The 17,193-nt window shown below is 41.1% G+C and overlaps 1 protein-coding gene across 1 annotated transcript; it reads right to left on the bottom strand.

The window, feature by feature from the left end:
- Positions 1-2,400: 2,400 nt before the first annotated feature.
- Positions 2,401-12,226, bottom strand: LOC126405145 (fructose-bisphosphate aldolase A-like). Its single transcript, XM_050068723.1, has 8 exons — positions 12,069-12,226; positions 10,370-10,486; positions 8,905-9,171; positions 7,031-7,191; positions 6,727-6,810; positions 4,893-5,067; positions 4,598-4,797; positions 2,401-3,067 (listed from the first exon to the last, which is right to left on the bottom strand). The coding sequence occupies exons 2-8, from the start codon at positions 10,479-10,481 to the stop codon at positions 2,972-2,974; spliced, it is 1,095 nt and encodes a 364-aa protein (XP_049924680.1). The 5' UTR covers positions 10,482-10,486; positions 12,069-12,226; the 3' UTR covers positions 2,401-2,971.
- Positions 12,227-17,193: the final 4,967 nt, after the last annotated feature.

The following is a 17,193-nucleotide window of genomic DNA, read 5'->3' as shown; positions in this document are numbered from 1 at the left end:
TCCCTCCCCAGACAACTTAATACCCACATGTGACCTTAACAACTCTGCAAGGGTTCACACCCACACAGCCTGCGACTCTCCACCAGTCAGTTACAACTGAAGAAGCCTCTTAGATGAGAGGTGAAGTGTCTTCAAGAAACTCAAGCAAGTCCAGTTACCTACAATAGTCATCCAGGTCATGGTAATTAAGTACTATGAGACTCTCCACCAACAAAATCCTTTTTGAGCTACATTCAGTTCTTAATTCGATGCCTGCAACATTGTTTGAATAAAGTTTGAACAGGAGCATGTGTAGCACCGTATTATATCACCTTTTCTTTAAACAACACTCAGTATTTGGGAAATGAGGACACAAACTGTTGCAGTTTTGAAAGTGAAATTCTTTCCCTTTCTTGTTGTGTGACCTAAGTTGCTCAACACTAGGGTCTCTGTTGTCATATTTTGCACCTCGTAACACACTCTATGATAGGAGACAGGTCTGAACTGCAGGCAGGTCAGTCTAGTACCTGCACTATTTTACTACAAAGCCATGCTACTGGAACGTGCAGAATGTTGCTCATTGTCTTGCTGGAATAAGCAGGGACATCCCTGAAAAAGATGTCCTCTGGATGGCAGCATATGATGCTCCAAAACCTGTATGTCCCTTTCAGCATTCATGGTGCCTTTACAGATGTGCAAGTTACTCATGATGCCATGGGCACTAACATGCTCCCATACCATCAGAGAAGCTGGCAGAATGGTAGAAAATTTATGATTCTTGTCCTCTGAAGCCCGAAGGACACAACGTCCATTATTTAAATTAAAAAAAAAAAAAAACACTTTGAAATATGGACTTTTAATACCACTGTTCACTTTTCCACTTTGTATCAGTCTATCTCAGATGAGCCCAGGCTCAGAGAAGTCGGCAGATGTCCTGGATGTTCTTGGCTTTCACTTTGCATAGCAGAGTCTGAACTTGCATTTGTAGATGCAGCAACAAACTCTGTTTACTGACAATGGTTTTCCAAAGTGTTCCCGAGCCTATGTAGTAATATCTTTTATACAATCATGTTGGTTTTTACAGCAGTGCGGCCTAAGGGGGCAAAGGTCATGGGCATTCAATTTCGGTTTTGAGTCTTGCTCCTTAAGTGCAGAGATTTCTGTGGATTCTCTGAAACTTTTGATATTATGGATTGTAGATGGTCAATCCCTTAATTTCTTACAAGTGTGCACTGAGAAAAGTTGTTCTTAAACTGTATCCTTTATTAAACAACGTTAAAGTCACAATGAGATTTAAAATCTTTTTCAAGAGCAACCTGGCCAAGAGGGCGGCCTTAACATTGTTACAATAGACTGCTTACCCACAGTTTTTGTCTAACCTTGCTTGTGAACAACTGAGCCTTTTGAGGATGCCCCTGTATACCCAATCACAATACTTTAATCTGTTACCAATTAACATGTTTACCTGTGGAATGTTCCAAACAGGTGTTTTTGAGCATTCCACAACTTCCCAGTCTTTAGTTGCCCCTGTCCCAACTTTTTTGGAACGTGTTGCAGCAAATTCAGAATAATGTTACAAAAAACACAGTATGTTACAAGATTGAACATTTAATATCTTGTATGTGTATTCAGTGGAATATTGGTTGTAAATGATTTGCAAATCATTGCATTCTGTTTCTATTTACGTTCCACATAGCGTCCCAGCTTTTTTGGCATTGGGGTTGTACTTCAGTGTGTACCATTACTCAGTGCCAGTATCACACTGATTGACTATTTGAGAAAAACGTAAATATGTTCCCTTTCAAATGACACCATGTATATGCATGTACTCCAATAGTTCAGGAACAGCCTTCTGTTTACTTTGGGTTTTCCTTGGATGTTCCAGGCTCATTTTACAGGAATGGTACCGTAAAAGGGGCTGCTGCTCTGCTTTTTGAACTCAGATGTCAAATATGGTCTGAAATATCTGAAGTCTAGAATTTGAGTCTGGAAAAGAAAGGAATTATAAAATGCAAACTGTGTGGGAACCCTGTGAATTTTTCAGTCACCTAAGGCTGTGACTCACAACAGAGATGTAATGTAAGGCTAATTCCCACTGCAGCTAATGTAAGCTAATATATCTGGCATATCGTTACTACAGCAGTGGATTGTACAGAGACATTATTATATGGACAGTTTGTATGAGATTGGTAAATTTTACTTTTTATTTAATACCCACACTATATTGTTCTATTAGTATATTTTTTCCCCAGTTGGTAGCTGAACTGGAAAATCAGAAATCTGAAACAAATTTCTAGCAAAGAAGGTTTAGAATAGAGTTGCATCCGCTCCTTTCAGTGTTTATGTACTGTATGTAGGTTGAGGTGAAGGGTCTGACGACAGTACGGCACCACAAACTGATAAATACAACACATGACATGATTAGTTGTGGAATATTTTAATTTGAATCTCTTTCCAGTGTATCCACTAATACTGTAGATTCATTATACTTTTCCTGCACAAAGTCTCCCTCCAGCAGTTGGTTCAGTTAAATAATGAAGGCACATTAACTTCAGAATTATTAGGACAATGTTAGAAATCTCAGACTGAACTACAAACTGAGGACAATGAAGGGGGACTTCCTCATTCTCTTTGTGGGATTTAAGTGCATAAACTCAAAATAAAGTGACAAACACACTCAGTCAGGCAGTACAGTAACACTGACTTTACAGGTGCAAAGTCAAACTCAAAGTGAGGATGAAGCCACAGTGTTTACACTGGGCTGATGGGTAATGGCGTCAACTTTTACAAATCATGATGGTTTTTTATCCAGGACATCATCAGGCTCTCACCATCGATGAAATAATATGTTGTTCGATTGTCGGTTAATCTGTATGACTCAGGACATTTCAGGTTCAAGCTGAATGTTGTGGGAAGGGGTGAAGTGGGGTGAAGTGGGGTGACTGGGTGGAATGGGGGTGAAGTGTGTTGAGGAGAAGGAGCCTGGCTGACTTCAGTAGGCGTGGTCGGCCACAAACAGAGACTCCTGAGCTGCAGCTCCCTTCTGTCCAGAGGACACGTACTGCCCCAGAGCTGCCTTGCTGTTATTCTGTGGAGAAACACAAAACAAAGAGGGATTCATCAAAACATGATTTTTTTCTATTGTTTGTGAAACGTAATCACCTTTTTCATGACTTTATATTACTAGGATAGAACTCATGACTGCTGATGTTCTTCTTTTCAGCAGGTTAAAGGATATGTTTTGAGTGTGTGTGTGTGTGTGTGTGTGTGTGTGTGTGTGTGTGTGTGTGTGTGTGTGTGTGTGTGTGTGAGAATGTTTTGTTGAGTTTTCCTCCATGTGTATAGCAGTCACAATACAAACATAGACATGTGAACAAACTGTACATGCCAGCACAAGTATGGGTACCCTTATACGGTGTGTGCATACTGTATATACATAAATACAGTACAGTACATAAGTAAGAATGACAAGAACTAGAATTACTGCAACGTGGTTGTATGCTACACGAACCAGTCAAGTTGCAGTTACAGTTTACATCCATGTCTGTCCAGACTCATATGTAGCCATGTATGGATGTTGCGGCAAAGAAGCTGTAAATTAAAAAACATGGATGCTTCACACACAGCACAGCTGTACAATCAGCACAGTTTCAAGGTGGGCACCCAATATTAGTGTCACCAGTTCAGTATATGATCAAATGTGAAGAATATGAAGAAATTCCCTCAAGGTGTTTTTCAAATATCACGCTCATGAGAATGAGACGGACAGACAGACAGATGCTTGAGAGTTGCTGGATGGATGGACAACCCGAAAAACATAATGCCTCCTGCCACTGCTATTCCCCGTCTGCGGAGGTATTAAAACAAAGAAAGACGACAAACTAAAAAAGTGCACCCAGTAGAGTGCAGATCTCCACCATGGCCACGAGATGATTTTTGTAATTCCAGCAGTGCATTCAAGCTTCCCAAAAAAATACACGCCTCGTCTATTCTTGACAAAGCTGTAGTGTGATGTGCACAGAGCAGACTGAGTTTTCCTCCAAAAATACTGTATGTCAATAATAATTGACATTCATTTTGCATCATGCCTAGCTTTGGTGGATCATCACACACTGGGTTTGGAATTAATCTGCAGATACTCTGGTTTAAAATAAGACCAAACTTTTCAGTGAATGTCAGATTTTTAGTCATGGCAAAGGCCAAAATGTGGCCTGCAACAGATAGTAGGCTTCTTATTTTTAGCAAGGACGATTTATGGAGAACTCGTGATCCCGACTGTGTTGAAGAGGAGTGAGGAGTCAGCAGTTCATGACAGTATAAAACAGTCATTAAAACAAGTTTTTAAACAACTCTGAATTACCGCAACCATGAGAGGTCCTTGAGCATATAGTCAAAAATGTGCTCACAAAATATTAGGCTGACTGGTCCAGTAGTTTGCGATATTAGCTGCAAACAGACTTAAACACAGTCACACACAATGACCAATTTGTGTATTGTATCAATAAATGTGCACAAAGTACCATTTAAGCAAGAATTTCTATTTAGTTGTGGATGCTTAAACTAAACTACAAGTGCCACTTTACTCTGTCTTTGCATCTCTCTTCTCCTTGCTCCTTACCAGGGCTCTCTTGATGTACTCATCCTGGCAGGCCTTGCCGTTCTCCTTCTTGCCTCCCCAGGCCTTCAGTGCTGAGGCCTGCAGGGCCCTGCCATAGGAGAAGGTGAGGGCCCAGGGCCTGTGCAGTGTACACTGGTTGATGGCGTTCAGGTTGAGGGTGGCCTCCTCCTCACTCTGACCGCCTGACAGGAAGGTCACACCTGTGTGGAAAGGAGAATGCAAAGGAGGAAGGTCAGGTGGAATTAAGGTAAACTTGTGATAACCATGTTTGCAGATATTTATATGTCCATCTCACCTGGCACTGCAGGGGGCACAGTGCGGCGCAGGGCGGTGACAGTTGCCATGGCGATCTCTTGAGGGCTGTACTTTGTGGGGCAGGAGTGTCCGGCAGTCACCATGTTGGGTTTGAGCAGTGTTCCCTCCAGATAGACATGGTGGTCAGACAGTGCCTTGTAGACAGCTGCCAACACCTAGAAGACAGAGAGGAAAGCTGATTTCCATTCCCCTGCTTCCAAAAAAACCTTACTACTTCATAAGCAGTCACAGGTCTGACAGCAGAATGGCTGCTTTGAGTTTGTAAAGTCACTTTGTGTAAGAATAGAAAATGTAGTACTTCAATACCTGTCCCTCAACTCAATGAAACATGCCTGAAAAGCTGAAAGCAACAAATGGAGTTAATTGTTTAACTTTGGTTCAGGAGCAGGACCACGCCTCAACCACACCTTTAATCACCTGACTAACATATATATACCAGCACAGCGCTACCACAGGCCTGTCAGATCTCTCGAACCCACCCTCCCTCCCCTTCTGTTCCTCTCCCTTGTCAATCTGCTGTGTACCTCTCCTCATCTCATTCTAGGCATCGACTGGGGGGCTTCCTAACAGCACGGGCTCATCAGGACACGAGACGGAACCCCCACACTGAGTCTCTCCGCCCACATCTACACCTCACCCAGTCCGACCCTCCGATGACGTCATCTCCATCCCGTTCATTCATCTGCAAATCCGCACTCCCCCATTCATCACCACCCCATTCATAACCATTTCTCTGACAATTACATCTTCATTAAATCTTTAAACTGCATATCATTGTGGTGTGGTCCTTGCTAGTGAAATACAATTTATTAACGTAAAACTGTTGTGTAATATTTCTCTATCTCGGATGTTGTTGTGTCCTACACCCAAGCAGCTAGCATGGCTAAACAGACTGGATGAATGGCAATGTTGGTCATTGGTGTCAAGATAGAAATTTATCTCAACAGCTGCTGGATGGATTGCTATGAAATAGTGTTGATCCATTCACGGTCCCCAGAGGATGAATCTACTGACTTTGGTGTTCCTCCCCTCATCCCACCATGAGTTTGACACTGGTGGTTTAGACTGAAACACCACAGCAATTATTAAATATATTTCCATCAAATGTGGGTTCACCAGGAATGTCTCATAATATTGTGATAAAAAAAACATCAAAATGATTGAAAGCTGTTATAATCACACTAAATTCCAAACATAGTGGCGTTAAAAGTGAATATATTTTATCACTGATGCTGGCAGTAGCTAAAACTGAGGAGGTGGTGATGAAGTAGACTGACAGCAGACATCCATTGCTGCCCTTGACTGAGCCAATCATTTTATGGCAAACAATCAAAATTCAGTGTTTTTTTTTTGCTTTTGCTATGAAAAAAACCTTCTGAACAGCTTTATGGCTGGCACAGTACTCAGAACTAGATTGCATTTGTAGTGTTCTTAGGCTGCTGTGAAACGCGTAACTCCAGTGCCTTCACTGTTAACTCCACCGCAACGCCTTTTGTGTGCCTTTGTTGACATCCATACCAGCAGCAGCAAACACGACCAGACATGATCCAAACAGCTCAAATCAGAATGAAAATATGCGCTACACAAACCAGACTGCTGGCCTGCCTGCCCACATTTGTTTTACTGACAACATGCCGCATTCAGGGTGATGACAACATTTTCCTGCATTAGTAAGAGTCACAGTTGCAACCAAGCCATCATATCAGAGGTAAACCACAATAATTTCAAAGGTCAATCTCCGTCAAGTTCTCCATCTGTTACAGCTGACACCCCCCACCCCGTCCCCTGTTGGATCTGTTCCCTCCATCACTCACCTTCTCAGTCACATACTGGCAGCGCTGCAGGTCGTGGTCACCGTCTGGAAGAATCTCAGGCTCCACGATGGGCACAATGCCATGCTGAGGAAACAGTGGATGGAAGAGAACATAGCAACCAGTGTCATGACAACAGACAATAGCACTTCCTCTCTTGGGGTTGTGACTTGTGTACCAACTGTTACACAGTTAGAAGGAACCTGATGGGCTAACTGGGTTGTGTAATGGATGTGTTGCATCACTGTACTAAGAATGTAAATGCGTGTTGTGTGTTTCAGTGCATGTGCGTGTGTGTGTGTCTAACCATCTGGCAGATGCTGGCGTAGCGGGCCAGTACATTGGCGTTCTCCATGATGGCCAGGTTGGACGGGGTGGTGGGGGTGATCTTTAACACACATCTCCACTTGGCAAAGTCGGCGCCGTCCTTCTTGTACTGAGCACAGCGCTCGTAGAGCCCATCCAGACCTGACAGAGAAACAGCACAAAAGGTGGGTTTGAGTGATGGAAGGCGTGGAAACAGAGGCAAGAAAAGACATCTGACAGACAGACATCTAACAGAAATCTTTCCAAAGTCAACAGAAATACAACCATTCCTGTATTTGCTATAGAATTTAGCTCAGTCACTACATATTAGGAGTTTGTTAGCCAAATACAGCTCCAATGCTGATCATCAGATTCTAGTTATTATATTGCAAATTAAACATTCATGAGTACTTCCAAAACCCTGTTCATTTTCTGCTGCTGTGTTCCAGGTGCAGGTAAACAGAAGCTGAATGGGATGTTTGATATCTAATTTCTTTGTTAAGAATTTAATTATGAATGTTAATACTATGGTCACTGATTAACTAGTAGGAGTTTCAGGTAGGCTTAGCCTAAGAGCTTGGAGCTAGGGTTATTTGTGTAACCACCTCAAACAACAACAACAACAACAACAACAACAGAGACTGCATGACAGCCACACAGATTTTGTTTTAGAAGTGTTTCATATTTGCATGAATCTGGATCAACTAAAGGTCGGAAGAGGAAAAAGAGGAGTTTGGTAGTAACTTTGTTGTGCAGCTGGTAGCCTGAGGGGCAGCTGCAGGGGAAAGGAGACGTGAACAAAACCCAGAAGAAAGATAAAGAGATGAGGAATCCCAGGTAAGAGTGAGAGAGAAAGAGACAGACAGTGTTAGATAGCAGAGGAAATGTGACGTACAATGTGTAAACTACTACATAAATTCTAATCCACAGTGCTATCACAAACAACAATCTTTGTTGTTTGTGTATTTTGTCACTGTTGAGAATACCTGCAACAGATCAGTGCTAAAACAGATTAATCTCACAGGTCAACAGACTGTCTAAACTGCATCCGCGGGCATGTATGTATAATGGCATCCATGACTTGATCTCACTATGATCTTGATCTCACGCTGTCTCAAGGGAATGTCTCTGTTCCTTTAAGAGAGTAGCCTACTCTCCAGTGTTTGCTGTTTTGGTGCACCTGTTGCCTGAGTTACCTGAATAAGCTGTGTTCCACTGAGTGTTTATTTTCGTCCTCTGTACATCTTTTGCAAAGATTAAGCTACATTAATAAATTACACATATTGGCTTTTTGCTCCTGGGGCTTCTATTGCACTTTGCAGTGGGTGGTGATTGTGGTTGTTGTTGATTCTGCACTGCTGTCTATCTGTCCTCTGCCTGCAGTGAAGCACCATCAACAGCACAAGACTCTCACACTGAGCTGAAATGAAACAAGTGCTCATAATTTTGGCAAAAAAACATACATGAACAGTCTCATACTGCATTTTTGCTGTCAATTATGGCATGTTGTGTTTTACTGCGGGCAGGGCTCAGACCCTGCTCTTACACACACTTAGGAGCTGAGTGGAGGAGAAAAGGCGAGCGGAGAGTTGGAGACAGCTGCACTCTGTATAAAACCACCTGTGTGACAGCTGATGTTAAAGGATCAGCTCCTCTATACAGGTAAAAAGCTGATCGGGATTAGTTAAAGAATTCCTTCACTGGCCCCAAATCCCGATCTATGAGATCAGATTGGGACTTGCGTATAATAACCCTTGACAACATTTGCTTTGAGCACACATATACTGCTATATATATATATATATATATATATATATACATATATATACACTATACATCTTACTGCCCTCACTGTAGTAAAGAGCATCTCTGTACCTTGAGTGGTGGTCTCTCCATTGGTGCCTGCGAGGGGAACCACACCCTTGTCCACCTTGATGCCCACCACACTGCCCTTCTCTTTGACCAGCTGGGGGAAGAGCTTGCCATCGTCCGTCTTTTGGTAGAGCGTCTCATGGAAGAAGATGACGCCACCGATGCAGGGGTTGACCCGGTCATCGGCGGTGAAGAGGAGCTGGCGGTAAAGCCTCCTGTTCTCTTCCGTGTTCTCAGCGTTGATGCTCTGGAAGCGCTTGGCCATGCTGCCTGGAGGTGCCAGGAAACAGGGAAAAGGTGGGTACAGTTAGAGACAAAGGTTGAGGGTGTCTGGCACAACTTCACCCAACTTGTGAGTGCTCTCTGATAGACAAACGTCTTTAAAATAACCTCAAACATATTTTGGGCATTTCTGTTTATTAATGCCAAAATTAATTTCTACATCGAACGTGATACACCTGAGAGGAGCTCAACTTAATAGTATCAGCCATGCTGATGTATCACTCAGGTATGGTATACTATATTACAAAGATATATGTTAGTGGCATAGACTGCATAAAAAAAGGTTTGTAGCGATCATGACATCATCCAGTGGTTAGTGTACTCCCGTTTTGGCATTCTGGCTATCACCATCTTGTTTTTTGGGAACCAGAAGTGACCTTAAATGGACAAGAGGGTTGTAATAACCCTGAGGCTAGTTGCTGGCTTAGTTACCACAGAGTATTTACTGCTATGGTTAACTGTGAGCATGCTAATGCTAATTATTGCTAACAACAGGCTTAAAACCATTAAAACAAAATGTACTTACTGGAAAAAAACAGGTCTTTAGGTACAGTCAAACACTGAATAAGACTTCTTTAGACGACAAAACCACTGCAATTAACTTTCATGAATTAAAAGACAAACTGAAATAGTGACAGCTATGGCTATGCCTGTACTTTGTGAATCAGGGGTTATGCCATGATAATGTTTAGGGCTGCCCCCGACTAAGAGTTTTCCTAGTTTAGTCGTCATTTAGGGCTATTAGTTGATGCTCTCAGTGGTCATGAACAGGGAAATTTGCTATAGAGACCAAAACAGTTTTTTGTACCAGGCTGTAAGCATGCTTGTTTCTGCTGTAAACTTGGGCATGTTAACATGGGGGTCTATGAGAACTGACTCGCTCTTGGAGCCTGCCTCAAAGTGGCCATTAGAGGAACTGCAGTTTTTGGCACTTTGGTTCTTCAGCCCTGGAGGTTGCTTCTTGGTTAGTGGGTACACCGTATGTGCTTTTATATTTTCAGCAGATTCTACTAATATGAGCAGTTACAGTAATTTTACAAAAATCCGAATGTCTTCAATTGAAAGTATCAACCCAGCAGATAGATATTCTAACAGTTTTTATTGTGATTACTGCGTTACTGGACTGGACTGTTGGTCATTGTTGTCAACAGAATGAGTGTGACTCTGCTCTCTTTTGCAGTTGTACCTGTGGATTCATCAGCTGCCAGGATGCCTTTTCCAGGAGCCACAATCCTCTGAGCGATATCACTGAGCTCCTTCTTCTGCTCAGCTCCCAGAAATGGATACGCATGAGGCATGTTGGCTGGGATGGAGATAAGAAGAGAAAGAAAGAGACAAATATTTACTTTTTCTTAATAACTTCATATATCGGAAACAGAAGGATATTGTGCAGTCTTACCAAATCAAACCACAATATGTCTACACTCTATTCTCAACTTCTGATAAGGAAATGTTACGAGACAGCCAGTACTTTTTCTTTCTTTCTTTTAAAACTGTGTTCTCTGCAAGGTCTGATAGCTATTTACTAAGAGCATTCTTCACTCCATGAAGAATCCAACAAGTGAGAAAAATAGCTGAACTGCTCTATTTATTCATTTATACAGTATATTTTTAATCTCCTCACCTGATTATAGTTTACTTACCTGTTAATTCATGGGTATTTTGTATTTCACCCTACTTATTCTCTCTTATCAAAACAGAAAAGCAACATCTGAACACATTCTTTGTAAATCCTTACCCCCGGCAAAATTTTGAGGTTCCAGGCAGTAGATGTATTATGTGCATTTTAGTTGTTGACATGTTAAAACGTTATTCGGTATATAGGCTTCACATTTTTACAGTTGGAGAATGTAAGAATTTCTTTAGGCCTACAACACTGATAAATGAAAATTAAAATGTTAAAAAAACAACAACACAACAGTCATTTCCATATAGTTTTTTTTGGTTAAGGCCACAGAGGGTCACTGGAGAGGGGCTTTAAGGACTCGTGTGGCTGCAGAGCTGCAGACTGCCTACCCCTGGTTTTACCTATGTAATGTTAAGGACAGCAACAAGTACTGGAAAGTACTTAAAATGCCAATCCCTACTATGAAGCAGTTCCACACTTTATACCCTATGACACAGTTTAGAGTTTTAACACTCTAGTTTTCGCATTTAGGAGTTGTTCATGTTCACTAATGTTCTGGAACTGTCTTAAATCATAGGAATAACATGCATGAATTTTGAAAATGGGCGTAGTTCCCCTTTGACTTCAGTATGATTGTGAACCGAGGACTTCTAAGGAGGACAATTTTTTTTCTCTACTGCCTGACGGCCTCGAGACACCACTTTGACAGTAAGTGAATGAACAATATTACACTGCGAACATTATTACACGGTCCGCCCTCTGATTAATCACTGTCACATTCTTTCAGAAAGTCTGAGACTTTGCTGGAGACGACTCCTGTCGCTTACTAGCTGCTGCTGTGCTTTTAGGAATTATTAATTTTGCCGACGATACTTTCCCTCCTGTACTCCATTACAGTCACATTAATAGTACTAATACAATGTAGCAGTCTCTCCTGACGGCACTTCCGCGTCCTTGCCAAACCATCTGAAGGACTCTGAACAGTACAGGAAGTTCCCAAATACAAATGGAGCTCCAGAAAACTTCAGAAAACACCACTTCTTTTTTATTAAGCTACTTTATTGAGGCAAAGTAATATTTTGTGGCTTTAGAAAAAAAGGTTTGTGATAGGAATAGGAACAGCGAGAAATGTTTGAAAAAAAGCACCAATAAAGGCACGTTAAATTAGACTAATGAACTCTACAAGAAGAGAATATGAGCAAAACTGTTAGCTTCTTGGTAAGAGTTTTAAAATTGAAAGGTTTAAAGGAAAACTCACCAGGTCGCGTGTACGTGCAGTGAGGTCAGGAGGCAGCGGAGAGATGCAGGAAGCTGCTGTCGTAAAAGGCCAGAGATGGAGAAAGAGAACAGACAGCACGAACAGTACAGTAGCTCACCGGGGCGGGACCTTCAGCGAACACTGCCCAATCAGAGCTCAGCTTTCATCAAGACTGACGCAAAGCTTCATCCAGTAGGAGGACGTTGTACATGTGTCGTCGGGTTCTGACGGGCTGAACGAGTGATGCTGAAATAATGGCCGTTTGTAAACCCTCAGTGTTGTCTTTCAGGCAATTGGTTCATAAATTGATCAAAAAACAACCCGGAAAATGACACTGAGCAAAATGGGCAGCCCGACACTACATTTCAGATCATCCCATTTAAACAATGCGGGAAAACAAATCAGACACTATTATTAAAGACAAAGCTCAGCTTGGTAAATAAATCATAGGTTTGTGTCAGTATTCACTATTAGAGAAATCTACATTTTATGAAGGGACATTAAACAGAGTTCAAATTCAAGTTCATAAATAGCTGACAAAATGATAAGTTGCTGAAAACAGCTATTAAAAAGCACTTAGAGAGGAGCAGAGGGCTGATTTTACTTTGATCCAACAAGGTCACTTTCATTTCAACTCATTTGTGCCCAAGAAAACTGTCATTTTTATACTCACCATATTAATAGCTGCCACAGTATTTTTAAAGATCTTGTCATCTTATGTTTTTGATGAGAGTTTCTTAAGTTTTTGTGTGTGTAAGACATCTGCAAACTCTCTTCTGGTCTGGGCAGCTGCCTGGAGGCATAACTGCTCAGACACGTAATGGTACCGGAAAGACTATTTCTTTCACAAGAGGATATGAAAGGCTTTGCGATGAACAGACTGCTGGTTGTTGGTTTCAGATATGCTTGTTTGTTTATCATCTGCATTCTTAGTTACAATGGAAGTGCTTTTTGCCTGTAGGACACAGCTGAGGGCTTAGAACACTAGTTACACAGCACCAGGCGTACGTGAGGATCTTCACATGCAGAATGCGTGAGTAATACGTGCCCTGAGCATCATTACGGTGTGGAAATCCCTCTGCTGCAGAGAAACTCGTCTACAGTAGTAAAGTGTCAAAATCAGTGACGCGTTTCACCCTACAGAATCACTTGAACATTTCTATTATTAGCCTAATATGATACCTTTACCACAGAGTCATGACCACTGAATGTAATAGGCCTATGTGATATAGGTACACATCTCTCCATCTGCATCATAGAATGATTCTGCTCTTCAAACATGAATTGGTTACTTCACCGGCTCATTTCTTACCATACTGATGATGCTACAGTCCAGCTGTCTCAGTAAAGTCTGACAAAATCACGTCACATCACATGATTAAGAATCATTGGCTGGACGTGGAATCAGTTACAGTCTGTGACCCTCAGTCACTCAGATAGCGTTGTTATACAACCTCAATGCTACTCCACAAAGTGACTGTTTTTTTTCCATTTAGGGTAAAGAGAAAAAAACTGAAATGGATTCAGATGGACTGAGTGTAAAGAGGTTGAGTTAAAGCTCCCAGCTCTCTTTTGCTTGTATATCCTGTTAACACAGTAGCCTACAGAGTATAAGTGGTGAGAAAACAGTTACAAAGAACAAACATTTGGAAACATACATTGCTATAAACAAACAATAAAACGCTTCAAGAATCAAAGCTCATGGCCAAAACAGCAGTAACTAATTAGGGTGCCAGGCTGCATCAATCTGGGGAGCAAATGAGATAAGATGTCAGATTTTGTGGAAGGATTTTTGTCATTGTGTTTCTGGCACAACTTCCCCTACTTCCAAATGCATGGAGAAGAGAGGTATACCAAAGGCGTGAAAACTCCAGCAACACTTGTAGTATTTAGAACTCCAAAATACTTGTTGTACTTAAAGCCAAAAGTCAAAATGCATTGGTCCTGCAATAAAGTTGTTCTAAATATGTAATAAAGTGTTGATTTTTGTCCTCTACATATGACCTCAGCTGACCCCACAAAGTATACCCAGAGTGTGAGGGTATCAAAAGTTAGGTTTTAGGTGTAGTATCACTCAGGTCTTTAAAAGGTATATGTAACATTTCTGCATTAAACTTTCCCCTCCTGGCACCTCTGAGAAATGGCAACTATCCATGCGGCAATTGTGCCCAATGTAATAATACTCATAAATCTTTTGACTTTAAACATCCCAGATCTGGAAGAAGTTATCCGGTGAGAGGTTTCATTACATGTAACACTAAACATGTGATCTACATACTCAAATGCCCCTGTGACATGGTGTATGTAGGCAAAACTATACGTAGTCTGAAGCAGAGAATCAGTGAACATAAAAGTTCCATCAGACGTGCCGATCCTAACTATCCTGTTGCCAGTCATTTTAATGCTCTTTCTCATCCCATCTCTTCCCTCCGTTTTCAGGGAATCGAGCATGTACAGTTGCCAAGAGGAGGAGACATTGACAAAATATTATGTCAAAAAGAACTCTTTTGGATACACACATTAGAATCTCTACACCCAAAGGGCTTAAATGTTGATTTTGATATGAGTGTTATGCTATAATATGATGTTTGTAGATCTGTCTTAGACTCATCTCTTAGGGTTTTAGGCACTGCATTTTATGACGGTTTTCCTGATGTTTATGCAGTGTCCACACCCTTTATTTAGTGGCATGTATATAGTCAATCTCCTACTTGTTATGTTGTGTATATATGTATATATATTTTTCTCTATTGTCTGGTTGTTTTTGTCTGCGCATGGTTCTTGTGGAGTGTTTCTATAATGTTTCCTTGACTTGAAATCTATTGCTGTGCAGAGAGGACTACACACTCTGCTTTTGAACTACATCTCCCATCTGAGCAGGAGTGGTGCAGCACAGGTGTTGCTGATTGCCTTGATGAATCACATAAGACTGCTCATTGTACTCATGTGCTGATTGTCACCCTGATGAAGGTCCTCTGACCGAAAGCTTGGTTAATTAAAGATACTTGCATTGATCCAAGTGTGCAGATCCTATTTTTACACAAGTTTACACATGGTTTTCTGGCACCTTGGCATACTCTGGTCGTGAGTGCGGTGATTTGTTCCTTGCATTAAACTTTCTAAAATTGACTACACCTAAATTATCTTTAATGTTTCTAACAATGTTCAAACCCAGAGAAATCTGTCATTTTATTCAAGGTAATGGTATATTTAATTTGCAGGCCCCTTAAAGGCGTCATATAACCTTTACACCCTCTAGTTGCTCTAACTTCCTGGGAAACACAGAAAACTCCAGATGTCATTGTGGAGCCTACACTGCCACAGAATTTTACTCAGTAACAGTAAAGCTTCATTCACGCAGAAAGAGTTTTTCAGGTTTCCAAAATGTGAGGTGCACTGCACTGGCTTTCTTAAAAACTGAATGCCACTAGTGAAAAAAACAAAAAACAAACAAAAAAAAACGCTTGCTGTGTCTTTTTATTGTTGCCAGGCTACTACCCCATCACCTCCTTACCCTAACCTTCCTGTGTAATCAATCTACCGCTTTATTTTTTCACTGTTATTAGTAGCTAGTTACTAAAGTGGACAGGCAGAGGGTACCACACATCATTTTTTCATTAACCGTATGATACTTTGCAACACTGTAATCCAGCAGATACCTAATCTGTTATTATTTTAATATAAATCCATCTTACTACAATATAGAGTTGCAACGGTATGAGATTTTCTCAGTACAATAACCGTCTTAGAAAATACTATGGTCATCACAATATCACAGTATTACAGAAGTCATTATTATGAGTCAGAATGACCCTTAAAGGAATGAAAACAAAAGGATTATTTTTGGTTGAACAAACGTTTTATTACTATAATTGAAACTTGAAACCAGTTTGTTAATTAAAGTGTGTGCAAAAACTCTCTTTTGAAAATAACTAAAATAAAGGGGAGATTCTCCATCCAGTTGCATTTTTTACTATAGATAAGCAAATGTACATATGATAACCATCAATTTTCACGTCATGGCATACCTTGAAAGCGGTATATCGCTCCAACCCTACTATCCTGTGCTACAACAACAAGTGCCACATGCCAGCCACCACGCTAATGTGTAGGGTAATGTTATAGAAATAGTAATGTTATGTAATTTTATAAAATACAGTGTTTCTCACCCATACATTTCTTTGTGGTGGCCTGCCACATTATCAACATTGGCTGCAACATTTTGATTTTCCTTTTATTACTGTTTAAAATTGGTAAAATCAAATTTTCATCCTAGAGCTGTGTGCACAGAACATCCAACTCTCGCTGTCTCTCTGTTATCATCAGACCATAAATGAGACAAGAATTGGCAAGCTAGCGCAACCCTCAGTCCCTCTGCCTCACTCCCCGTCTCTGGGAGACTATTTGGCAGAGAGGCGAGCAAGCCGCAGCTCTAGACATGGACCTTCAGTTAGCTTTAGTTACCTTTTGTAGCAACTCCACTTTAGCCAGTCACAGTGGGCTGGTGGCCAGCAGCAGATCTGGGTCTAACCTGTCTTACAACAGCAAGAGAAAGTTTGCTGATCCAGCAGGGAGTAGGGGTTTTCAAGGGAGTGATCCCTCAGCATTGGGGTTTGTGCTGGCTTAATTCATGTTGCTATAGAAGATAACTAGGCCTTACTAAAGCTAACTGAATGCCAGTGTCACCCCCAGTCAACTAATGTTACCACCATAATAGAATCTACTTTTGTGGGAAACACTGAACAATAGGGCTGCAACAATTAGTCGACTAATTGATGACTAATCGACTATTAAAATAATCAGTGACTATTTTAGTAGTCGACTAATCTGTTTGAGTCAGTTAATCAATCAATCAATCAATCAATTTTATTTATAAAGCCCAATATCACAAATCACAATTTGCCTCACAGGGCTTTACAGCATACGACATCCCTCTGTCCTTATGACCCTCGCAGCGGATAAGGAAAAACTCCCCAAAAAAACCCCTTTAACGGGGAAAAAAAACGGTAGAAACCTCAGGAAGAGCAACTGAGGAGGGATCCCTCTTCCAGGACGGACAGACGTGCAATAGATGTCGTACAGAACAGATCAGCATAATAAATTAACAGTAATCCGCATGACACAA

Source organism: Epinephelus moara, chromosome 18, assembly GCF_006386435.1.
Source record: "Epinephelus moara isolate mb chromosome 18, YSFRI_EMoa_1.0, whole genome shotgun sequence".
Classification (NCBI taxonomy): Eukaryota; Metazoa; Chordata; class Actinopteri; order Perciformes; family Serranidae; genus Epinephelus; species Epinephelus moara.
This window is presented reverse-complemented; position numbering and strand designations above follow the sequence as displayed.

Bases quoted from the DNA above. Each gene is read 5' to 3' on its own strand.
- LOC126405145 (XM_050068723.1), bottom strand. From the start codon at position 10,481: ATGCCTCATGCGTATCCATTTCTGGGAGCTGAGCAGAAGAAGGAGCTC. The intron at 6,811-7,030 runs GTTAGACACACA...CTGTTTCCTCAG, and splicing joins ACGCCAGCATCTGCCAGATG to CATGGCATTGTGCCCATCGT. The intron at 4,798-4,892 runs GTGAGATGGACA...CTTTCCACACAG, and splicing joins TGTGCCCCCTGCAGTGCCAG to GTGTGACCTTCCTGTCAGGC.